Genomic DNA, 26,274 nt, shown 5'->3' with positions numbered 1-26,274 from the left:
GAAGGAGAGACAACAGGAAGAAACTCTTTCTCTGTATAAAAAGTGAAGTTGTTTTGTTTAAAAAACAAGTTAAGAAAAAATAAAAATTCAGCTGGAAAGGAGGTTGGTGAGAAGAAGGTGAGACGAAGCCATTAATGGCTTCCTGAAAGCTTGTCATAGTGTAGTAGCCCGCCTCCTATGGCATTCCCTGCCTCTGGAGGTTAGGCAGGCGCCAATTTTGTATTCCTTTCGGCGCCTCCAGGAAGCCTTTCCTTAATGACCAGTCATGGCTCATGGTTGACTTTTCATTTTGCTTCTTTAAAAATCTATCTTAAGGTGTTTTATTCTGTTTTTGTCTAATTTTATCTTGTACACTGCTCCGAAATTTTGAAGGGGGTTGTTGTTTATTCGTTCAGTCGTTTCCGACTCTTCGTGACTTCATGGACCAGCCCACGCCAGAGCTTTCTGTCGGCTGTCGCCACCCCCAGCTTCCCCAAGGTCAAGTCTGTCACCTCCAGAATATCATCCATCCATCTTGCCCTTGGTCGGCCCCTCTTCCTTTTGCCTTCCACTTTCCCTAGCATTAGCCTCTTCTCCAGGGTATCCTGTCTTCTCATTATGTGGCCAAAGTACTTCAGTTTTGCCTTTAATACCATTCCCTCAAGTGAGCAGTCTGGCTTTATTTCCTGGAGTATGGACTGGTTTGATCTTCTTGCAGTCCAAGGCACTCTCAGGATTTTCTTCCAACACCACAGTTCAAAAGCATCTATCTTCCTTCGCTCAGCTTTCCTTACGGTCCAGCTCTCGCAGCCATAGGTTACTACGGGGAATACCATTGCTTTAACTATGCGGACCTTTGTTGTCAGTGTGGTGTCTCTGCTCTTAACTATTTTATCAAGATTTGTCATTGCTCTCCTCCCAAGAAGTAAACGTCTTCTGATTTCCTGGCTGCAGTCAGCGTCTGCAGTCATCTTTGCGCCCAGAAATACAAAGTCTGTCACTGCCTCCACGTTTTCTCCCTCTATTTGCCAGTTATCAATCAAGCTAGTTGCCATAATCTTGGTTTTTTGAGGTTTAACTGCAACCCGGCTTTTGCACTTTCTTCTTTCACCTTTGTCATAAGGCTCCTCAGCTCCTCCTCGCTTTCAGCCATCAAAGTGGTGTTATCTGCATATCTGAGATTGTTAATGTTTCTTCCTGCAATTTTAACTCCAGCCTTGGATTCGTCAAGCCCAGCACGTCACATGATGTGTTCTGCATACAAGTTGAATAGATAAGGTGAGAGTATACAACCCTGCCGTACTCCTTTCCCAATCTTAAACCAGTCCGTTGTTCCGTGGTCTGTTCTTACCGTTGCTACTTGTTCGTTATACAGATTCCTCAAGAGGCAGACAAGATGACTTGGTATCCCCATACCACCAAGAACTTGCCACAGTTTGTTATGATCCACACAGTCAAAGGCTTTAGAATAGTCAATAAAACAGAAATAGATGTTTTTCTGGAACTCCCTGGCTTTCTCCATTATCCAGCGGATATTGGCAATTTGGTCTCTAGTTCCTCTGCCTTTTCTAAACCCAGCTTGTACATCTGGCAATTCTCGCTCCATGAATTGCTGGAGTCTACCTTGCAGGATCATGAGCATTACCTTGCTGGCATGTGAAATGAGTGCCACTGTACGATAGTTTGAACATTCTTTAATGTTTCCCTTTTTTGGTATGGGGATATAAGTTGATTTTTTTCCAGTCTGATGGCCATTCTTGTGTTTTCCAAATTTGCTGGCATATGGCATGCATCACCTTGACAGCATCATCTTGCAATATTTTAACCAGTTCAGCTGGGATACCGTCGTCTCCTGCGGCCTTGTTATTAGCAATGCTTCTTAAGGCCCATTCAACCTCACTCTTCAGGATGTCTGGCTCTAACTCACTGACCACACTGTCTGAGCTATCCCCGATATTATTATCCTTCCTATACAGATTTTCCGTATATTCTTGCCACCTTTTCTTGATCTCTTCTGTTTCTGTTAGGTCCTTGCCATCTTTGTTTTTGATCATACCCATTTTTGCCTGGAATTTACCTCCGATGTTTCTAATTTTCTGGAAGAGGTCTCTTGTCCTTCCTATTCTATTATCTTCTTCCACTTCCGCACATTGCTTGTTTAAAAATAATTCCTTATCTCTTCTGGCTAACCTCTGGAATTTTGTATTTAATTGGGCATATCTCCCCCTATCACTGTTGCCTTTTGCTTTCCTTCTTTCTTGGGCTACTTCCAGTGTCTCAGCAGACAGCCATCTTGCCTTCTTGGTTTTCTTTTTCTTTGGGATGTTTTTTGTTGCCACCTCTTGGACAATGTTGCGAACTTCTGTCCATAGTTCTTCTGGGACCCTATCTACTAAATCTAGTCCCTTAAATCTATTCTTCACTTCCACTGCATATTCATTAGGAATATTAGTGAGCTCATATCTAACTGATCTGTGGGTCTTCCCTATTCTCTTTAGTTTGATTCTAAATTGTGCAATAAGAAGTTCGTGATCTGAACTACAGTCAGCTCCAGGTCTTGTTTTTACTGTCTGTATAGATGTCCGCCACCTTTGGCTGCAAAGGATGTAGTCAATCTGATTTCGGTGTCGGCCATTGGTGAAGTCCATGTATAAAGCCGTCTTTTCGGTTGTTGGAAGAGAGTGTTTGTTATGCACAGTGAGTTGTCCTGGCAGAATTCTATCAGCCTATGTCCCGCTTCATTTTGTTCTCCTAGACCATGCTTACCTGTAATTCCAGATGTCATTTGACTGCCCACCTTAGCGTTCCAGTCTCCTGTAACGAAAATAACATCTCTTTTTGGTGTATTATCCAGTAGGTGCTGCAGATCCTCATAGAACTGATCTACTTCTGCTTCTTCAGCATCTGTGGTTGGGGCATATATTTGGATCACTGTGATGTTAAATGGCTTACCCTGAATTCGAATTGAGATAATTCTATCGTTTTTTGGATTGTATCCAAGCACTGCTTTAGCCACTTTATTATTAATTATGAAGGCTACTCCATTTCTTCTGTGATCCTCTTGTCCACAGTAGTAGATCTGGTGCTGATCTGATGCGAAGTGGCCCATTCCGGTCCATTTCAATTCACTGACACCCAATATATCTATATTTAATCTTGACATCTCACCAATAACCACGTCCAATTTGCCCTGGCTCATAGATCTTACATTCCAGGTTCCTATGGTGTGTTGACCTTTAGAACATCGGATTCGTCGTTCACCACCAGCACCGTCCTTTCGGCTTTGAGCTAGCTGCGTCATCACGTCTGGGGCTAGTTGAACTTATCCTCTGTTCCTCCCCAGTAGCATTTTGACCATCTTCCGACCTGGGGGTCCTATCTTCCGATGGTATACCGACATATCTCTGGTTGTACTGATCCATTTAGTTTTCATGGCAAGAATACTGGGGTGGGTTGCCATTACCTTCCCCAGGGATCGTATTTAGTCTGACCTCTCTCCATGACCTTCCCGTCATGGGTGTCCCTTCACGGTTTAGCTCATGGTATCCTTGAAGTGCTCAAGCTCCAGCACCACAACAAGGTAACGATCTCCTTTGCTGGAGTTTGAATGGGGAGCGGTATATAAATATTGTAAATAAATAAATATGCAAAGATATGGTAGGAAAGCAGGCTACTCTTCTCCAAGAAACTGAGGCACTAATAGTCTTGAAACTGCCTAGTCACCTAGAAGGAATTTGGCCAGGACACAATAAACAAGCATTTTTTTTATTGAGGATGATTTCTAATAAAATGAATGCACTTAACAGAAGCTTCTAAGTCCAAACCTGTTCCTTCTTCACTTCTTTCCAATTCCCTTTTGTCACCTCTCATTTCATTTTCTGATCTGATATTACTCCTACAGTTATTTCTAATACCTTGGCTGACTTCAGTCCTGCATGGTTGTTTTTAAAACTTGAATCTCTGTGGTCTATGGATGTGTTTATAGATGTATAAACAAGCATATTCTGCATGCCTAGGATATCTTTATTAGTTGGCATACTTAATCTGTTTTAAGTGAACCTTCAACTCCACTTTTAATTAAGAAAATAAGTGCATAGTCCAGTAATCTTTGCAAGGATCTCAGCAACTAGCAGGCAGTGAGTGTTCTACCAAAAAGTGGCCAATAGACCATGATCTCTGTTCTGCCCACCCCTGCCTTTAGATGTATGGGAGGTACAGCTCTTCTCTGAATGGTCTTAGAAGTTACCAAGTTGGTGAGTCAGACAATCAGATTCAACTATTTTCTTGATCCTGGTCTAAATAGGTTAGATTAGATTTCCCCAACCTGTAGTCCTCCAGATGTTGTTGGACTGCAAGTCCCATAATCCCTGATCACTAGTCTGCTGGCTGGGCCTGATGGAAGCTGTAGTCCAAAACATCTGGAGGGCACAAGATTGAGGAAGGCTGGTTAGATGTTATTTTTATGCATCCAAATGTGATGGCAGAGGCAACACATCATAAGACAAAAACTAAGTGAAGCAGGTAACCGGAATGGAAACCTCATCTTTAATTAGGATGTGCACATCAAAAGTCAAACTTTGATCATAAGTGGACTGTGTCTGATAGCTAGTGAAGTATCAAAGAATGGTGCTTCTACACAACCAGAGATGCAGAGGGAGCAAACTGTGCTAATGAGCCATAAACATTCTGCTGGTTTGTTATTTATTACCACTAATTACTAAACTCAATACTGATCAGAGAGTTTACACATCTCACACCAAAAAAATCCTAAGTGACAACTAACCACAATACGTATATATTGTAGAAACAACAGCCGTGGCCACAACAATAAAGATATTTCATTAACCAATGTTCAAATTTACTAGAAAGCAAAATTACACTAATCCTTTAGTAAAGTTTACAAACATTTTTTTAAAAAAGTGCGTGACATTTGAAACAAAAAGAAAACATGAATCACTTCCTTAATAAAGAAAAAACAAACATTAGGGCTTGAGGGAAACAAACAAAAGCCTGTGATTGGCATCCACTTGATTGCCACAGCAATGCACATTTTCTGCTCCAGCCTCGGCTACTGGGAAGTGAGAAAACCCCAGTTCTAAACACTACAATAAATATATGCTTCATTTCAGGGAACAGGTATTTACCAACTTTTGGGAGGGGAGGTTCTAGGTTTCACCTGCCCCCAATGCAACAGTTCTCCTTTTAAGTTGTACTGATAAGTTTACTCTTAAAACTTCAGCACTAATAGAAATTGGAAAAAAAAAAACCTTACAAAATATTCTGTTTGAATCTTGGATTTCCAACCAACTACAAGCAAAGTGACCTAACTGTACTGAGAAAACACCTGACATGCCAGACTATACGTTAGTTACATTGTATGTTCATCTCGTGAAAAGAACGCTGATGAATAATTAGGTTAGCAATTTCATCAGTTTAGCAGTTGACTTTAGAATCTATTGAATGCACACCACCACACTATGCAAAAAGAAGAAGACAGGAACCCTAGCCCTTTCAAAACAAGTGGTAGAAAAAAATTCACAGTCACAGAAGTTGCCTTCATAAGCGTTTTGAGAAGGGGCAGTGTGGTGCATCTAAATTGTACAATATAAAACATTGTAAGTAACAGAGCTGAAAAACACAGAAGCAGAGTTCTTTAAAAAAACAAACAGTGCTTCTTTTACAGGTGATTTTTAATAGGTGAACACTCTAGCCAGACAACCTCTGAAGATCACTGAAGCCATTGTCATACAATGCAATTCAAGCCTCTGGTGAGCTGAAGGCCATTTTTGCTACAAGATCTAGTTTGCTCTACCTCTTACGGGCATTTCATCAAGTGGTCATTTGTCACGAGATCCATCTGTCGAGAGAGTCTCGAGACCAGCAACAAAGTCTCAACCATTGCTAACAGAGGTAGAGAAAGTCCTGTCTGCAGCTACCGCTTGCTTTCCCCTTTTTAGGACTGGGTTGTGCAGGTTCGAGTAACGAGACCCATCCATTTCTTTCTTTCTTTCTTTCTTATTTATTTTGTTCAGAAGATACAAGTTTTTCCCAGCAGGCTCTTGAAGTTGGAAAACCTCCCACAGTTGCTGCTGTCGGTCAAAGTGGAACGTCAGCTTTCTTGTTTTGCTGCTTCACCCTGGGGTTCGCCAGTTTGTTCGGTGGGATTTCTCTGTGCATCTCCTTCCCCTTCTGCAAGAAACAATGAAGATAAGTTGTAGTGAAAGAGTGTCCAAACTGATCCCATTGAGGTTTGTAAATTTCACTGAATCAAAGGGCCAGTGGATAAGAGCATTTAGTTTGGCATAAGGCAACTCACTAACCTCCGCACACTAGCCCAAATTACAAAGTTGAAACTGGGAGGAAAATGAGATACAAACTTCTAAAGGCACTCTGTTCACTGAAATATTGTAGCAATGATTTGGAAGACCCCAGACATGCCCCAATACGCTGGCAATGATTACGTGGCAAGGAACTGTGTCTTTTTGGATCTCAATTGTCCTCACAAGTACCCTGGATGGAAATGTTACTGGCAGCAGCTTGAGAAGATGTCACACAGAAATGGTTCTTAGGCTGCTGCCATAATATATGAATTGCCTTTTAGAACGGACAGATAGATGTGGAATCTTTTGACAGCAGAAGCAGGGGGAGGGAAGTAAAACTGGCTTTGTGATCAATGGGGAATGATTACTGATATAAAAACAGTTGCAGGTAGTAATTACATAAAGTATAGGAAGTAAACATATTCCCTCTTTCAAAAAAGAGAGTGAGAGAGAATAGTGATATATAAACATACTGTTACTTATCCCATAGTCATATATACCCCGGCCCATCTCCAGGTATTTTGGTGTTTCAGGGGGCAGCCTGTGCCACTCTCCTCCTCTCCTACCTCACAGCCACCCCTCCCTGCAGCCACCTGTTGGATCCTGGATTGGATCCTGGTTTTTATTTTTCCACTGTTTTTACAATTATCTGGAGACCTGGAAGAAGTGAGGAGTCAGCAGAACATAATCACTTAAAGGTCAACGTTTCAGCTGGACACTTATTGAATTATTGAATTATTGTGGGGAAGGTATTTTCTGTAATTAATCAATTAGTGATTGCATCATTGTACAGGTCTGCCTATATAAGTAGCTGTGTTTTGCATGTTTGTTATTCCTTCATCTTACCCCAACTTGATGTATGCTCTATTGATTGATCGTCTGTGAGTATTTGTATATGTGCTGCCATAACTAAATTATTACAACTGTCTGTAAAGGATTTGCTTTTAACTGACAAGGAATCCTTTGCCTCATTGGTCTTTGCTGCGTTCTAAACTGAGAGCTGCTGCTACTACTGCTAGTCACTGGTTCAGACTGTGATTTTCCAACACCACCACCCTCCTCTTTCCTGACTCCCCCCACCCCCCGTACTGCTGTGGCTCCACCTCCTCCTCCTCTTCCCTCCCCCCTCCAGCCACAGCCACCCTCCTTCCCCCTCCCTCAAAGTGAGGACCGCTCACTTTGAGGGGTCCTTCCCCTTGATTCTGGGTGTGATGGCCTTGGAGATCGCCTGTGAAATGGAAGCACAGGCGATCTCCAAGGCGACCTCACCCAGAATACCTTGTTCACCTTGAGAAACGGTGTCTCAAACCAAAGTATTTGGCTTGGGGGAATTCTCTGGAGTGCTGTCCCAGCTACTTTTCTGCGAAGGCATTTGTTGCAGCAGGAAAGCAGCCAATGGGGCTTCCCAGAGAGGCACAGAGGAGGAGCCAAAGCACCACCACCTTCAGGAGGTTGTTTGGTGCCTCCAGAATTTGCTGCTCCAGGTGGCTGCCTAGCTCACCCCCACCACCCCACTCTTAAGATGGCCCTATGTTTTTCTACATCTGATGTCATTGGAAAGCACTGCATTTGAGGAGATGTAAAACTTCTGCGATGTTATACTTCAGACCCATTCACACGTGCAAGTCATGTTGCTGTCTTCAAATGCATGTGTCATATTGTTCTGCTAGAATTATTGTAAATATGGGAGAAATGAATGACAACAACAACAATAACAATGCCTAAGCTTCTTTCAGTACTGATCTAAGGAATGAATAAGATGGCAGTCATGATATGACAAACAGAACCCAAGGAAATTTTCCATAAAGGGTGAGTGGAAGAAGACATCCTGTTGCCTTCAGTCCATCCAATCTGCAGGTACTTAACGGTTGGTTTCTCTGGAAGCTGATTCCAGAGATGACTTTCAGAGTATATAATTGATTCAACTGCCTCCCAAACAAACTTTCTGGCTCCTGGGCATCACTTGTAATAGCTCTATATAGGTATTGTTACTCTTTCACACAATCACACACACACACACACACACACACACACACACACACACTGGGTATGTGGCAGACTGAAGGAAGGATATTCTCTTCTATTCCCTTCTTCTGCTCCAAAATACTTCGCTGTCAAGTCAGCCCTCGAGAAGCTGACTGGCAATTTCATGTTGCTTCCAACACTGGTAACGGGACAGCATCCTCTACCACACCTGAGGGCAGCAGACTAGCTTAAGTGAAGGACTGTGGTTCAGAGAAGGCGCACCTGCTTTGCACGCAGAAGGTCCCAGGCTCAATCCCCGGCATCTCCAATTAGGGCTGGTAAAACGCCTATGTGAAACCCTGGGGAGACCCTGATAGTCAGTGTTGACAATACTGGGCTAAGATGGACCAACAGTCTGACTCAGTATAAGATAGCTTGAGAACAGGCCATGTGGCATACACACAACTCCCCCTCCCCCTCCTGCAGTATCCACCACCTGAGGTGACTACTTTATCCAGCTTCATGGTAGGGCTGGTCCTGCCCTTAAGACATATGGAGATACAGTCTCATCCCTACCATTGCTCTTCCCCTTTTTGGTATGGAAGAGTATACAAACCATTCAGAGGCATAAAGGAAAGCCAATAGAGGGTGGCCTATTGGCCTCCACATGCCTTCTCATCTGGAGAGCCCCATCCACATGGAGCCAGTGGGCTCACAGAGACAATGATTACTGGGCCTACCATTGTTATAAGGCCACTCTGCTATAGGATCTCCTGGGGTACACTGGCTTCATGGCAGATGGTCGATATGCTTAATAACTCCACTGATCTGTTAAGCAGATGGCCCTATTTATTATTATTTATCTGAAGCATTTTTATGCTGCTCCTTGGCCAAAAAGGCTCCCAGAGCAGCTTAGATATCATCAATTAAACAAGACAGTTCCTGCCTGCAGGCGTACAATCACAGGGAGCCTTCATGAGAGAGGCCATTCAGCAAAAAAGAAAAAGAAAAAGCCAAGCACTCCCACTCATCTTTCTCTGTGCAGCCTGCTACAATGGCTTCTGATGGTGACAGCTGAGGAAAGAGGAGTGTTCATGAGGGAGATCATGGCTGCTGCTGGTTGAGGGAGGAAGAGCCTTTGTGAGGGGCATCTTCAGCAGGGCTGGTGGAATGGCCCTGCTCCCCATCTCTCTTCTCCCACTGTACAGCCTGCTGGAATGGCTGCTGGATGGTCCTGACAATTGCCATGAAACGATTTCCACATCAGGGAGTTCATGCCCCCTATAGAGATATGGGGGTACTGCATTTATATCAGCTGGGAAGAGTTTTATCAATTAGACTCCTTGAAGCAGGGGTGTGGCCAGGCACTTAAAAGATTCAGGGCCCAGGCCTGGAGGTAAACATTCTGTGTAAAATCTGCACATGCAAATTTAAAAATAATTTCTAGGATTTATTAATTTTTACATGAGGCAAAGCCAGACAGTAATTTCAAATAATTTCAAATAAAGGAAATTCTTTGATTAATTTGCACCCTGACCCATATCATCCCAAACCAATGGAACTTTTTTTCTAAGCTCAATTGCCACGCAAGGGAGAATGTGTGTGTTGCAGCATGTGGGGAGTGGAGAGCTTCCCCTTTGCTTCCCAGCTGCAATCCCCTTTGAAAATTGCCCCCTGCATGGGAATGACGTTGAAGAGAAAACAAAAACCCTTCTATTGGCCCCAATGGACACTCAGGGCTCTGTGGAAGAGATCCTAGATCCTGGGAAAGAGATTTGCAGCCAGGACCCCATGGGACCTCTTGCCTTCAAATATATTAAATGATAAGACAATACTTGTTCTAGTGATCTGCCATGTCAACCAAAACTTGCCAGCCATATAACACCCCACAACTGACTCACCTCCAAGTCTGCAAAAACAAGAGGACTGTCAAGTACCTGGTGGGTGGATCACAAATTGTGCTGGCCTGCATTAATTCAAAGAAGCCAAGACAATTATATATATTCTGTGAATCTGTCCACCACTGAGTTATGAATTCACCAGGCAATAATGCATAAGCACACATATGAAGTATTCAGGTAAAGAGATAAATGGGCCCTTTCTACACCTAGGGATTATCCCAGACAAATGGAGGGATCGTCCCTGCCTGCTCCTGGGATCCCCTGCGTATCATTTGGATGCATAGGGGTGATCCCGGGGGAAAAGGCAGGTGTAGAAACGGCCATAGTTAACACAAAAGGTCAACTCATTTTTTCAATGAGTGATGATTTTCTATAACTGCTAAATATTGAGTACTTACCAGTTTTGTTTATATCAAGCTCGGATAACTTCAGGGATAATTCACTAGAATTCCCACTTGTGGAGGACACAAGGATATCATGAAGGGCATTCCTTCTCCCAGTTCTTCCAGAAGCAATGAAATCTGCATATGTAGATTCCACATCAGTCATTGCTAACAAGTATCCACATAGCAATACCTAAGAAAAACCAAATGAAAGCAAAATCGGTTTACTGGTTATTAGAAATGCATGCAGTAACAAGACAAATATGAGAACTGCCAAATGCCTCTTGATTTGCACAACTGACAGGGAAGTGCACACTTGATGTCATGGAAGGCTTAGAGGGCACACCAGTCAGGAAACTAGACAAGAATGTTATCGTCTTTCCTAAACAAGAACAGAACAGTAACAGGAAACTCCTGTCTCCAGCCATTTAGAATTATGTCCACCACCAGCTACTGTCTAAAAGAGCAATCCTATGGACTCTGGGAGAGTGCGCAGGAACATAAGATTGCTTGGTAAACCCCTCTAAGGTCAGAGACAGTGCTTTGACCTTGGAAAGGGAAGTTGGAGATCCGACCCTGGAAATTGCCTCCTTATGGAGAGAACTATGCCTGCGGCCTCGCCAAGGTCGGAAAAGCAACTTAGGAGGACGTGGTAAGGGGACATTTTGGTGGACAGGGAGAGGAAGAGACTGGAGAGGACAGGCTATGATATCCTGAACTTTCTCCATCCTCCTTCGGTCCCCCTTTGAAACACCACTAGTGAAAATCACTAAACACAGAGGACAAGGAGTCGAAGACCACCTCTGCCACTCCACCCCTCCACCCAATAGGGCGTAGGAATCTTAGAAGCTTCTGTGCAGTGAAGGTAGAATTGATAGGATTGTGCCCTAAACTATATAATGTCCACACAGCTTTTGAACTAAGAGTGCTTTCAAACAAGACTTTTAAAGTGTCATTACCCTGCCTCATTCACAAAGTTTTATGGGGAGTTCAAACAGTGTTGTCTTTCACTTGCAAGCCTCCCGTGTATTTTCACCATTTTCTATCTTTTTTCTCACCATGGAAAATGCCTTCTAACTGGCAATGAAAGGAGCCCTCTGTCTGGAAGTAATTTTGGAACTCTAACATAAAAGACACATAAACACGTTGACTGTGTTTAAATGTATTGCTGTGTTAGCAAAAGATTTCAATTATATGGGTAAAGGTTATCCTAACTGGACTTAACCCTAAATGGTGCTGCCCAGGACCTAATACGAGATGTAAATATTTTTGAACCAATCGGTAACAGTGACCACAATATCAGATTCAATATATACTTAAGTGGGAAATCGCCCAGGAAGTCTAACACAGACTTCAAAAGAGGAAACTTCTCTAAAATGAGGGAACTGGTGAAAAGAGAGTTGAAAGGGGGGAATCAAGAGGGTTAAATCCTTGCAAAATGCATGGAGCTTACTCAAAAGCACAATAATAGAAGCTCAACTAAAATGTATTCCACAGGTTAGGAAAGGCAGCACCAAGTCCAAGAGGCCACCAGCATGGTTAACAAGCAGTGTCAAAGAAGCTATTGTAGAAAAGAGGGCTTCTTTCAGAAAATGGAAGTCTTGCTCAAGTGAGGAAAATAAAAGGCAGCACAAGCTTGCACAAAGGTAATGCAAGCAAACAATAAGAGATGCAAAAAAGCAGTTTGAAGAGCACATCGCTAATAATATCAAGGCCAACAATAAAGAATTCTTTAAGTATATCACAAGCAGGAAACCAGCTAGGGAAGCAGTTGGACCGTTGGGTGACAATGGAGTTGAGTACTAAAGGAGGACAGGAAGATTGCAGAGAAGCTGAATGAATTCTTTGCATTGGTGTTCACTGCAGAGGATATAGGACAGATGCCTGTGCCTGAACTGATGTTTTCAGGAATGGAGGCTGAGGAACTGAGGCAAATAGTGGTGACAAAAGATGAAGTTCTCAACTGTATTGACGAATTAAAAGCAAATAAATCACCAGGCCCAGATATCCATCCTAGAGTTCTCAAAGAACTCAAATATGAAACTGTGAGCCTCCTCACAAAAATATGCAACATGTCCCTAAGCTCAGCCTCTGTACCAGAGGACTGGAAGATGGCCAATGTAACACCAATTTTTAAAAAGGGATCCGGGGGGGATCAGGGAAATTACAGGTTGGTTAGCTTGACATCTGTTCCAGGTACATTGGTTGAAAGCATTATTAAAGGCAAAATTAGTAAGCATATAGAAGGGCATGTCCTGCTGAAGAAGAATCAACACAGCTTCTGCAAAGGCAAGTCCTGTCTTACTAATCTACTAGAATTCTTTGTGAGTGTCAACAAACATGTGGAGAGGGGTGATCCGGTGGACATTGTTTCCTTGGACTTCCAAAAGCTTTGGATAAAGTTCCCCACCAAAGACTCCTGAACAAACTTAGCAGTCATGGGATAAGAGGAGAGGTCTTCTTATAGATCAGTAACTGGTTAAAGAACAGAAAGTCAATTCTCCCGATGGAGGGAAGTAAATACTGGGGTCCCACAGGGACCGGTATTGAGACAAATTCTTTTCAACTTGTTCATAAATGATCTAAAATTAGGAGTGAGCAGTGAAGTGGCCAAGTTTGCCAATGACACCAAATTATTTAAGGGATTGTGAAGAGCTCCAAATGGATCACTCCAAGCTTGGAGAGCGGCCATCCAAATGGCAGATGCGGTTCAGTGAAAGGTGATACATATTGGGGCAACCAACCAACCCCCCCCCCAACTTCAAGTATAACCTAATGGGAACTGAGCTGGTGGTGACCAAACAAGAAAGAGATCTTGGGGTTGTGGTGGACAGCTCGATGAAAATGTCAACCCAGTGTATGGCTGCTGTAAAGAAGGCTAACTCCATGTTAGGTATCATAAGAAAAGGAATTGAGAATAAAACAGCTAGTATCATACCGCCTTTATACAAATCTATGGTACAACCACACTTAGAATACTGTGTACAGTTCTGATCACCACACCTAAAAAAGGATATTGTAGAGCTGGAAAAAGTGCAGAAAAGGGCAACTAAAATGATTAAGGGGCTGGAGCATCTCCCCTTTGAAGGAAGGTTACAACAACTGGGATTGTTTAATTTGTAAAAATGGAGGCTAAATTACAAAATGTTGTAATTTTGTACAAAATTATGCATGGTATGGAGAATGTGGGTAGGGAGACATTTTTCTCCCTCTCTCCAAATACTAGAACCCAGGGTCATCCCATGAAGCTGACTGGTGGGAAATTCAGGACAAATAAAAGGAAGTACTTCTTCACACAGTGCATAGTTAAGTTATGGAACTCACTACCACAGGATGTAGTGATGGCCACCAGTTTGGATGGCTTTAAAAAGGGGGTTGGATAAATTCCTGGAGGCAAAAGCTCTCAATGGCTACTAGCCCTGATGGTTGTGTGATATCTCCAGTATTCGAGGCAGTAAGCCTGTGTGCACCAGTTGCTGGGGAACATGGGCAGGAGGGAGCTGTTGCACCACGTCCTGCTTTGTTGGTGTCTGGCTGACGGCTGGTTGTTCACTGTGTGAACAGAATGCTGGACTAGATGGACACCTGAGCTGATCCAGCAGGGCACTTCTTAGGTTCTTAAATTTATGTGGGAGCTACTCCTCAACATTCTGGCTCAGAACAAAATTGCTGGCAACATATGGCCTTTCCAAATGCTGGCTCACTGTATCCCATAAAACTGTACAAACAGGAAAGCAAGGCAGTTTACTTAAAGGGCGCTGGCCATAAATCCACATTACTGCATTAACCTAGCATGTAATTATCCTCTGCCATAGTTGTCCATGCAACTTTACTAGTCAATTCATTGCCACTGTTTAGGGCAGGAGAGGGAAACTAGGAATGATAGGGAAGGGTTAACTGTCCTCCCCCCATATGCTTGAAACATTGTCCCCCACCCCACCCCCTGCATGGGAATTAAGCTCATAAACAGTATTCCATTGGTGCCAAATGGAAGTCCCCCCCGTCCCCCCCCCCCGAGCTTAATTGGCATGCCTAGGGGGATTTCCAGGGGGATCCCAACTGGGAACGGTTAACCCTCCCCTCCCTGCATGAAGTGGCCCCCTTCCCAAATCTTCCCTGAATGGCCATTAAGATTGGGGAAAAACTTCCAGTGGTGCCAATTGTAGTTTTGCCTCCAGAAAGGCAAGGCAGAGGTGGGACTGGAGCAGAGCGGGCGGAGGGATAGCGGGAGATTGCAAATTAATTGTAACTGAAGATGAACTACTGATTTCAGATAATCTGGGGCAGGGGGCAAATTAACTGAATTTATTTTATTTGAGGTGATTGGGATGAGAACTTTTTTGGCTTTGCCTTTAGCAAAATTTAATAATAATAATAGATTATTTATTGCATTTTTATACTGCCCAATAGCCGAAGCTCCCTGGGCAGTTCACAAAAACTCAGTTCTAATTTCACATATACAGATATAAATTAAAACATGCACATTTTATGGAGATTCGTAGCATATAGGCCTGGGCCCCTGATCTTCTAAGTGCCTAGCAACACCCCTGCCTCCATCAGGAAGCACCCCATTCCCAAACGATGGACACTCAGAACATTGTACGCGAATTGTAGTTTCTAAACCATTTTTTAAAGCGCAGCTCCACATCGACTTTAGCCAGTCCCCAATTCTTCACTGAATGAGATCTGAAATGGAGGTTCAGGTCTCTCACCATTCCAGCTTTCTTAGTCTCTATGTCTCTTCTGCTTTCAATGGAAGCAGTGGCACTCTCTTGAGAGGAACCTGCTCTTGACAAGGCCTGGTTTATTTTTAGCTTCTTGACGTATTTGTGTGTGTGTGTGTGCGCGCACCCATCCCCCAAGTCCTCCTTTCCTTCACTCTCAGCATAGCCAAGAGACAAATAGCTAAATGAGCCTTCCTGGAGCCAACTGAACAGTTATTTGAGAAGCAGGAGGAAGGGGATTAGGTACAACATTTTATACAGGCTAAATATAGCCATATTGAATGTCTCTGAACAACCTATCCATATAGTAGTTTGGACTGAAAGAACATTTGGGAATGGCATGTGACAGGGACATCAGCCCAAACACTGACACACTACCTTGAATACTGCAAACGGGATCTAAAATGGAGCTCATGAGTGTATTAAATCCCTTCTCCTTCCCCGAAATAAAGAAATGCTATCTCAAGAATGCCTTCAAATTTGCAAAAGGCTGTCTCTGGCTCCTACATCTCATAACTGACAGACCTCATTCTAGGGCTGAATTGTAAACAGGCTGCAAAAATGTGGTACCAGTGAGGCCCAATATCGTCATATTCAGAAGATCTGAACCTTAGAAACAAATCAATGCATCTTTTCTCTTTCTCTCCCTCCCGCTTTACTTTTTTTTACTGCTGTCTAAAGCTCTTTGGCAGCTTAGAGGTAATTATCTTTCCCCTCCCCAAAGTGCCATGGGGGTTGGATACAGTGTTGTTCCAATGTACAATAATAATAATAATAATAATAATAATAATAATAATAATAGATTATTTATTGCATTTTTATACTGCCCAATAGCCGAAGCTCCCTGGGCAGTTCACAAAAACTAAAACCATTCAAAGTATAAAACAGTATAAAGACATGATATAAAATATCCATTAAAAACTGATTAAAAATATCATACATGATTAAAACATCTTTAAAAACATCCTAAAAACATTCAAAACACCAGGAGGAAGGGCATGGAAGCCCTTGGAAACCTCTCCCCCGGCACGATGCGTGTCCAGACCCAGGGAGCTTTCAGGTTTAGGGTAGCCAGTTAAGCATCATGATCAGGAAGTTCAGGAAATGCATTGCCAAAAAAGGAGGACAAAAGAGGACTCTCGTTTGCATTAAATGTATCTATGCTAATTTATAACTATGCAATATGCTACACGAGCTGGGAAATAATATGTAGCTAGTTGGTCTGGCTACCTGCACAGGATTCCATCCCTAGAAGTAGGTAGCAGGGGAAGGTGGCCTCCTGGGGCAGTCCCTTAAACATCACCCCCCAAAAGACAACATAAGAGGTCACAGATTTGCACAGAAGCTCATATGCTAATTTATATGTAGAAATATAAATTTGGAAATAATTACTACAGTTTAAATAGAAATATAGTGGAAAAGACTGCGACCAGGTAACCTGTGTGCCTGCTCAGTCTGCTGTCCAGGTGCTAACGGCTGATGGGCAACTTCAAGGGCCCTGATCTTCTTTCTTATGACTCTTTGACCCTATTCAGACCACATGATAAGCCACGGTGGTTATGCACTTTGAGCTAAGCATTATGGCTTAGCAAGTCGTGTGAACCATTCCTAACCACGGTGTAAACATACTCACTAACCATTTGCTGCAAAAGGGTTAGCGGCCTAACCATGGCTTAGCATGCTGTCTGAACAGGCCCACTATCTTTAAACTGGACATGGACCAGGCAGTCCTTCAAATAGAGGACACTTTCAAATAGAGGGCTCTCTGTAAAGTAGGGCACTTGGCTACCCTGTGCCCTCTGGTCTACTCAGCCTACAGGTTGAGGCATAGAGTGTCAGCTGGAAGGAGGATGAGATTGAGTGGCAGCCGTAAGCTGCCAGATATCTACAACGCATTTGTGACAGGCCGTACATCTATTGTAGAGAATTTGGCAGGGAAAGGAAATAACAGGTGCAAGTTGGCGGAGAAGGTAGTAACAGAAGGTGGTGGTGGAGGGGAGGGATCATGAGGGAATGGGAAGATTTTTCAAGGGTTGCATAAGAGGTATCTCACTTGTAGGCAGATAGAACAGCAACTGAGCAATTATCATTGAGTTCAATTAAAACTAGCCCTAAAAGGGAAAAGGTTTCACAAATAAATGAGATGCAAGTCAAACAATAGTGGGTTGATGCAGTAAGAGCAATGGGCTCAGTTTCAGATTGCCAGGGAGAACATTTCCTGCATCAGCATTTCATGCTTGGACCCCTTATATGTAAAGATTTATTATTTCATATTTGTCCACTGATGAAGTTATGTTTGCCTGATCCCTTTATCCACTGCTGATTTCCAAGACAAAGTGCAAAGCCACTGGGTAATTGGGCAAATGACCAGCTGCAGCGAGCCACTCCTCAAAAACAAATAACAACTGGGCTCTTGATGCTAATTCAGCATCAAGCCATAGTTACACACTAATTATTCCCTGCCAGGCAGAGGACTTACAGCAATCTGTTAACGCAGACACTTATTAGAAGGCCTGTTCTCGTGCCCCGCAAAAAATTGCACCTTTCTCTGCTGTTCGCAATGGGTTTGCGAGGCAACCACAACGAGTACACTATCACACATGGGTCAATTAAAATATTCTGGCCTTTTTCACGCTAGCTGTAAATTAAACTTCCTCGTAACTCCTCACAAGTACATGCTAGGTTGGGGGCACTCCTCGAGATTGCATGCTTTGTAGACATTTCAGCTTCATGCCCAAAGGTGATGGAAAGAAAGGTTAGAGTGGAAATCTATACCTACAAGGCAAGTGGCTACTTCAGATTTATTCTGAAGTGGGTTAACAGCAGGAGCTCCTGGTTCCAATCTTGCATCAGCCATGAATTCGGCTAGTAAACGCTTGGTGTGGGGTACTCCTATACCACCTGTGTCTCTTTTTTCCTGGAACATATGCTCATACCTCCATGAAATGCCAAGGTAATAGCACAGGAAGCTCTGTGCGGATGACTGACCAGATGCCAAAATATGTTTCAGGGAACTACACTGTCTCCCCCACATTCTCCATTGAGCAGCCTCCCCCAGCTTGGTGCCCACCATGTTTTGGACTAGAAGTCCTATCATCCCCAATCATTGACCATTTTGGCTGAGGCTGATGGAAACTGAAATCCAAAATATCTGAAGGATACATCGGGGAAGGCTGCTGTAGTGAAACTTAAACCCTTTAAAAAGCCATAAAATGAAATTTTATCTGGAACAACTAAAGTTTAAAACTCTTTTCCACTCTAAGAAAAAGAAACCATTAACAATAAATGTATCTCCCTGACTTTTCTAAAAGCCCTATCCATTAGACTGTGTACATGTTAATTATGCAACTGAAGTGCAGCAAAATGCATAATTTATAAATGCATGGGGTTTTCAACATTTGGTGTTTTAAAAAATGACTTGCAGTATCTTCACCATTTTGGGGCTGCATTCCAACAACCATTGTTCTGGAAGAAACCCCATTGAATCTGAGTAAACACATACAGGATTGTGCTGTGAATCATGCTTGTAAGCTCAGCTCACTTCTGCCATCTCAATCCACATTACACATTTTAAAATTTGAATGATTGGAGGGCCCAGCATATCTGCACTGACATAAATATGACCTTAGAACCGAATCATAATGTGTGGCCATTTTACTATGCACTCTTGGTCTGTGGAAAGACTGTGGCTGCATTTGGACATGGAGGTGCGACTGGCACCAATGCTATATTCTTTTTAGCACCAAGTCAAAACCCTATTTGTTTGCCCAGGCATTTTTAATTGATTTGTTAAGCTGGTTGATGTGAGCTGTCTTATTTTATATTATTTACAGCATTTTATAGCTGTAGTTCAGCCTTCCCCAACCTGGTGCCCTCCAGATGTTTTGGACTTCAACTGTCATCAGCCCCAGCCAGCATGGCCAATGGTCAGGAATTCTGGGAGCTGTAGTCCAAAGCAGCTGGAGGACATCAGGTTGGGAAAGGCTGCTATAGTTTATTTATTTATTTATTTAAAACATTTGTATCCCACCCTATATTATTAAGATCTCAGGGTGGCGTACAGATAAAAGCACACAGTATAAAACAATAAATATGCACAGTTAAAAACAAATTAAACCATGAACCAAGTTAAAACAATATATAATTTAAAAGCAATAAAAAGTTAAAACAATGTGCCATCTTAGTGAATTTAACCATCAAAGGCTTTGTTAAAAAGCCACGTTGATACTTTTGTTGATAATATAGTTGATACTTTTATTGTTTTTATTGTACATTATATTAGGACTGGTATCGTAAGATGAAGGCCAATATACCCTAAGATGAAGGCCAATATACCCTATAAGCAATACAAGAATGAACCACAGTGAGCCTTGGGTGCACACTTCCCAGGAGCATGCCTGTGAGGAGATCAGGAGTGTCTGCTTTCATTTAGATTCATAGTTTAGTGTGTCATACAAGCCATGATTAATTTTAAATATGGTTTCTTGAAACAGCCAGATTCATGCCATGGGTAATGAAGTTGGTGTGCTTCAACAAACCATAGTTATAATTACCCACAGTTTTTTTTGGGTTTGGATGTTATGGCAAGTTGCAGCTACTATAAAAAAGAAGCAAACATTTCCAAACTCCTTGCGTCCACACTGTAGAAGTAGAGGAACGCTAAACCACATCTGTTGCCCTGAGATCCTAGTGATATAGGGCGGGATACAAATGTTTTAAATAAATAATAAAATCTGAAAAAGGCCTACAGGTGAAATCCTGACAAAGTTCTACTGAGTTCAGCAAAACCAGGATTGTACTTTATGATGGCCCATTCAGAAGACACCTTAAACTATGGCTTTAGCCATGGTGAATAAAGCAAAAAGGGCCTTATTCACCATGGTTCAAGCCATGGTTTAAGCTGTCTTCTGAATACAGCTTGGCTTTCTGGCTTAACCACTGTGGTTCAAGCCATCGTTTAAGGTGTCTTTTGAATGGTCCCAATATGTAAAATGGGGAGGGGAAGGGAGACAGAGAACTACCTTTGATTAGAAATTTTGATTCTTTTGTGTCGTCATTGCCAATTTATTTGTATGGTTTTCCGTGGTAAAACCATGGTCAAAGCGACTTGCAGCAACATCAGAGATAAATAAATAAAACACAACATTTCCAGGTAACTGACTAACAGTTACAAGTCATATTTTTTTAAGTAGTCAGACAACTAGGCTAATTAACTCACAGTAAATATACTCTAAGAATAAACAATCCAATAATAATTCATACGAAGGTCCAACAAATTAATAATCTTAATAGCAGGGAAAATAATACCTCTCATTTAAAGCTAAACATTACCCTAGCCACAAAACCTAAACAAGACCCCACTTGGATACTCTCTAGGCACCTTCAGTATCAGGAGCACCTGCAATGAGTCAGGGCCTCATCCTCCCAGGCTAGGTAAAAAATGAGCCACAAAGACGAACAGGACTTGTAGGACTCAAATGGTCCTTCAAAATACAGCCAAATTTCATCTCCAGAAATTAAATTCTTAATTAAAAAGAAATGAAACAGCATTTGAAAAGACTGGAAAAGGGGAGTTATTACTGTGAAAATTCTTAATAACAAAGCGGATCATCTTACCCCAACAGCTGCTTTTACATTCACAACTCTTTTCATCTTCCTGTGTATGGCATCTGGTTTAACCTATTTCTATAATATTTTACCCAACTTGTGCTCTTCGCATGTGACAGGCTATTAAGTAAATAGATACCCATTTTATGTTGAAAGTTATAGCACTGGGGGCAAACCATCAGATGCGTATACATGATCAAGCACTACAGAAACAATTAGCAATAGATAGAAATTACTGTGGTGTGTGAAAGAATGTCTAAATAGAACCACAAACCTAACAATTTCCAATGAGATAATACTACTGATATTACCTTGTGGAAGGCAGCTTGGCCACAACCAGTGCAATTTGTGATAAAAAGTCATGCAAAGACACACTTTATATTGTCAGAGAGCACACAATCACACGAAATCACTGTCTTTCTGAATGGGCTGTTTCCCAATTTCTGGGTTCAATGTTGCTAATCAAGAGACTATGCTCTAGGTAACACACCCACACCCCAAAAAGCTTTCCCCTCAGTATTGCTTCATGCTGCAATTCAATTCAAGCTACTACTGTTGGGTATATATGAAAGAGTTTACTCATTATCTTGGGGCTTCATCTGATGAACTACAACAACACTTGCTGAGAGCTGTTTTCCTTGGTGACAACAGATTCTTCATAGCATCTGGCAGCAAGAAATCGAGAAAGAAATGCTACATGCCAAATGCCAAAGAATGAACAGATAACTGCACATTTAAAAATGAAAAATCAATGCCTGGAAACGTAGGCAAACAGCATTCTAAGTGATGTGTGAATTAAATCTCTCTGAGGATCTAAATGCCTGCTTGAAAGCTAATGGTCATTTAAATCTGCCTTTGGTTTGCAGTGAAGCGGTTGAACCTCTTTCAGGCTGAGGCCCAAATTGAATTTCAGAGAAGCTCTCTGGGGCTGCATTCCAGTGGTGGGCAGGGCTGAAAACAAAAGGACTGGGACCAAACTACCAAAAATACCAGCACATTTTAGCTTAAAGCACTTACTGCCTGTAACTAAGCCTCAAACTTTCAGAATGGGGGAAAAAAACCTGCACAAATGTCGGGAAACCACGAAATGATCAGTGCCAGGGGAAAGGCATGGGGTCATTTTGAGAACCCTGGAAGGCTGGACTGGGACCCCGGGTGGGGCAAATTTGGCCCCTGGGCCTGAGGTTCCCCACCTCTGATGTAAGAACGTTCCTTTCCAGCCTGTGGAAGAGAACGATTGGTGGTTGGGGGAAAGGGGTAGTGCTCAGTTGTAGGGGCATGTGGCCTTCTGGGAAACCTCTGAAGGACTGGATTGGGAACCCCAGAAGGCCAGATTTGGCTCTTGGGCTGAGGTTTTGTATCATTGAAGTAGAGGATGCCTTCAACAGTCTGCTAAAAACCTACAAATAGAGGACTTCCCTAAACACCTACAGGGTCATACCATAGTATTGTACCTGCAAGCTAGCTTCTATTTCAATGTTTAAATGTAGAATTAAAATGGGGTGTTTTTTTTTTTTAAAAAAAAGAACCAACATGGTCAATCATGATTTAATCCTGGATGAGAGGGCTGACCTGGCGTGCATTACGGAGACTTGGGTGGGTGAGCTGGGTGGGGTTGATCTGACTCAGCTCTGCCCATCTGGGTACTCAGTGCAGCACCAACACAGATTGGAGGGACGGGGTGGGGGAGTCACCGTGATTCATAGATCTTCCATCTCTATCACCAGGAAACCACTCCATCTTGGAGCGGGCCTTGAGGGTTTGCACCTGGTGTTGGGCCAGAGAGACAGATTGGGGATGCTGCTGGTGTACCGCCCACCCTGCTGCCCAGCATCCTCCCTGACTGAGCTGGTGGAGGCAGTCTTGACTGTGGTGTTGGAGGAACCCAGGACGGTGGTTCTGGGCGACTTCAACTTTCATGCTGAGGCTGTCTCTGGAGCTCCGGCTCAGGACTTTATGGCCTCCATGACAACCATAGGGCTGTCTCAGTTTGTCATTGGCCCAACACATGAAGCAGGGCATACCCTTGATTTGGTTTTTGCTCCAAGCCGTGAGATGGGTAGTCTGAAGATTGGGAGGGGGGGTCCAAGTAACTCCATTGTTATGGTTGGACCATTTCCTGGTGAGATTTGAACTCACGGCGTTACTACCCTCCTGCAAGGGTGAGGGACCCATTCGGATGGTCCGCCCCAGGAGACTGATGGAATCCAATGGATTTCTGAATGGTCTTGGGGATTTTCCAGTGGAGAGAGCTGGTGATCCAGCCGAGGCCCTAGCCTCACTGTGGAATGGTGAGATGCGGAGGGCCATTGACTTGATTGCACCTGAGTGCCCTCTCCAGTCCTGTAGAGCCCGCTCTGCTCCTTGGTATACTAAGGAGTTGCGGTCAATGAAACAGGCTGGACATCAGCTAGAGCGCAAATGGTGCAAGACTCAAAGCGAAGATGACTGAGCATGCTGTAGAGCGCAAAATCGTGCCTATTGCATGGCAGTGCGGGCACCAAAGAAGGCTTATTTTGCTGCCTCCATTGCGTCCTTGAGTAGCCGTCCAGCGGAGCTCTTCTGGGTGGTCTGGGGGCTGCTAACATCCACCCCAGCAAATGGGGCCCTGGCCCTGTTGAGGACCCGCTGTGAGCTTTTTGCATCACACTTTGAGGACAAGATCGCTTCTCTCTGCAGCGAGCTTGACATTGTTGTTAGTGCAGCTCCAGTTGAGGTGTCCTATGCCACCATCTGCCCAATTTTGTGGGATCAGTTCCAGTTATTGCAGCTTGATGATGTGGACAAGTTGCTTGCAGAAGTGTGACCAACCACTTGCCCTCTCGATCCCTGTCCCTCCTGGCTTTTAAAAGCAAGCCGAGGGGGTTTGACTGGGTGGGTCCAGGGGGCGATCAATGCTTTCCTCAAGGAAGGGGTGGTCCCTGCTGTCCTTAAGGAGGCAGTAGTGCAACCACTCCTGAAGAAGCCCACCCTGGACCCAATGGTATTAGGCAACTACTGCCCAGTTGCAAACACCCCTTTTTTAGGGAAGGTACTTGAGAGGGTTGTGGTGGAGCAACTGCAGGCACTCTTGGAGGATACTGATTATCTAGACCCATTCAGTCTGGGTTCCGATCTGGTTACAGGACTGAATCAGACTTGATCGCCCTGATGGATGACCTTTATCGAGAGAGGGACAGGAGGAATGCAACCCTGTTAATCCTGCTTGATCTCTCATCGGCTTTTGATACGACCATGGTATTCTCCTGGATTGAATCCGTGGGATGGGCATTGGAGGCACTGTGTTACAGTGGTTCCGGTCCTACCTACGGGGTCATTTTCAGAGAGTAGCATTGGGTGACCAATCCTCAGCCCCTTGGCAATTGAGCTATGGAGTGCCGCAGAGCACCATCTTGTCCCCAATGTTATTTAACATCTATATGAAGCCGTTGGGAGCGGTCATTAGGGGATTTGGAGCTAAATGCCATCAATACGCAGCTCTAACTCCCTGTGACAACTGAATCAGGTGAGGCTGTGCAGGTCCTGGACCAGTGCCTAGACTCAGTAATGGGCTGGATGAGGGCCAATAAACTGAGACTGAATTCTGGCAAGACGGAAGCCCTGTGGGTGAGTGGTTCCCGAGTCTGGGAGACAGGCTCATTGCCTGTTCTGGATGGGGTTGCTCTGCCTCTGAAAGTACAGGTTCGTAGTTTGGAGGTACTCTTAGACCCATTTCTGTTATTGGAGGCTCAAGTAGATGCCACGGCTCAGAGTGCCTTTTACTATCTTCGGTTGGTTCGCCAACTACGGCCTCTCCTGGACAGGGATAGCTTGGCCACGGTGGTACAGGCATTGGTAACCTCAAGATTGGATTACTGCAACGCGCTCTATGTGGGGCTGCTCTGGAAGCTGCTCCAGAAGCTGGAGCTAGTGCAGAATACTACAGCTCGGCTGTTGTCTGGAGCTGCCCCTTTCCAGCATGTAACTCCTCTGCTGAGGGAACTGCACTGGCTGCCTATTCGCTACCAGGCCAGGTTTAAGGTTCTTGTACTTGTGTACAAAGCCCTAAACAACTTGGGACCAGGATACCTGAGAGAGCGCTTTCTCCCTTACCAACCTGCCCGGTCACTGAGGTCATCCGAGGGGCCTGCTCCTGGTGGTTCCACATAGATCCATCCTCCGATTGGAATCCACCAGGGGAAGAGCCTTCAGTGTGGTGGCTCCCCTCCTGTGGAACTCCCTGCCTCTGGAGGTCAGGCAGGCTCCAACCTTGTACTCCTTTCAGCACCTCCTGAAAACATCTTTATTCCAGGAAGCCTTTCCTTAATATGCAGCCTTGAATCTCTGTTTTTGCTTCTTTTATTCTGTTTTTATTCTGTTTTTATTCTGTTTTTATTTTCATTTTATCTTGTACATCACTCTGAAATTTTTCAATGGGGAGCGGTATATAAATATTCTAAATAAATAAATAAATAAATAAATAATTGTTGCAGTTGGTTCAAGGCTATATTCACACTCACCATTGAAGACCTGAAAGCTGACAAGCATATTCAATAACCACATTATGATCCATTTCCCCCAGAAAATCTGTCCCTGTAATTCTTATCAAAACCTTTTAAAAAATAGTCATTGCTCTCTCTCCCCTGATGTAGATCACCATTGCTTTTGTATTATTATTATTGTAATAGCAACTGAAGGGATTTGCCCTATAGCTAAGCAGGATGCTGTGTACCAATTCTTTCTGTAACATAACACACTACAAATTGGTCCGGTCTGGCCTTACTGGTCCCAGCTGAGATATTATGACATTTGCAAAAGGAAACAGATGCATTTTCAGATATTGGTATTTCTGTTCAGTAGGTATTCTTATAGCAGGGCCATCGTTCAAAGCAGCAATAAAGAACTAAAAGTTTGCTTCAAAGGGAAAATGAAAATGAAAAAATGAAAGCTTCAAACAGGACCATTAAGGAAACAGTTCTCCAATTATTCCAGAGAACATCCCAGTAGAACAATAAAGTGAACTCCAGCGAGGACATGGAAAGACAATTTAACACTCTAATATGATCCAGGTACTTGCTAGGCAAGCTAATTTTTAGGAAACTAAGCTTCTCATACTCCCCCCTGCCTGCCAGTTATTGTATGTTTATGATAATTTCTCTGCCTGAAACTTGACATCCCAAGTCAGATACCCCAGATATAGCACAGTGAACAAAGTACATGTCAAATAAAATACAGGTTTCAGTTACAATACACACATTAAGCATTACTTTAAGTAGTCACATGAATCAGATTTAGGAAATAGGATCCAACCCAATGTGGCTAACAAACATTTAAAAAAATACAATGTTTTGAAACATATATCACATCCTCGCTACCTAAAAACAATGATAAAACACATATAAACAACAAAGAACAC

At 43.2% G+C, this 26,274-nt stretch overlaps 1 protein-coding gene across 1 annotated transcript in view; it reads right to left on the bottom strand.

The window, feature by feature from the left end:
* Positions 1-5,256: 5,256 nt before the first annotated feature.
* PKIA (cAMP-dependent protein kinase inhibitor alpha) overlaps positions 5,257-26,274 on the bottom strand; it is a 59,151-nt gene continuing 38,133 nt past the window's right edge. The window contains exons 2-3 of the mRNA XM_063130870.1: positions 10,564-10,741; positions 5,257-6,168 (exon numbers count right to left, since the gene is read on the bottom strand). Of these exons, the coding sequence (XP_062986940.1) occupies positions 6,089-6,168; positions 10,564-10,714 (231 nt within the window). The 5' untranslated portion in view covers positions 10,715-10,741 and the 3' untranslated portion in view covers positions 5,257-6,088. The remainder of the gene's footprint in view (positions 6,169-10,563; positions 10,742-26,274) is intronic.

Source organism: Elgaria multicarinata, chromosome 7 (genome assembly GCF_023053635.1).
Source record: "Elgaria multicarinata webbii isolate HBS135686 ecotype San Diego chromosome 7, rElgMul1.1.pri, whole genome shotgun sequence".
NCBI classification, from domain to species: Eukaryota; Metazoa; Chordata; class Lepidosauria; order Squamata; family Anguidae; genus Elgaria; species Elgaria multicarinata.
This window is presented reverse-complemented; position numbering and strand designations above follow the sequence as displayed.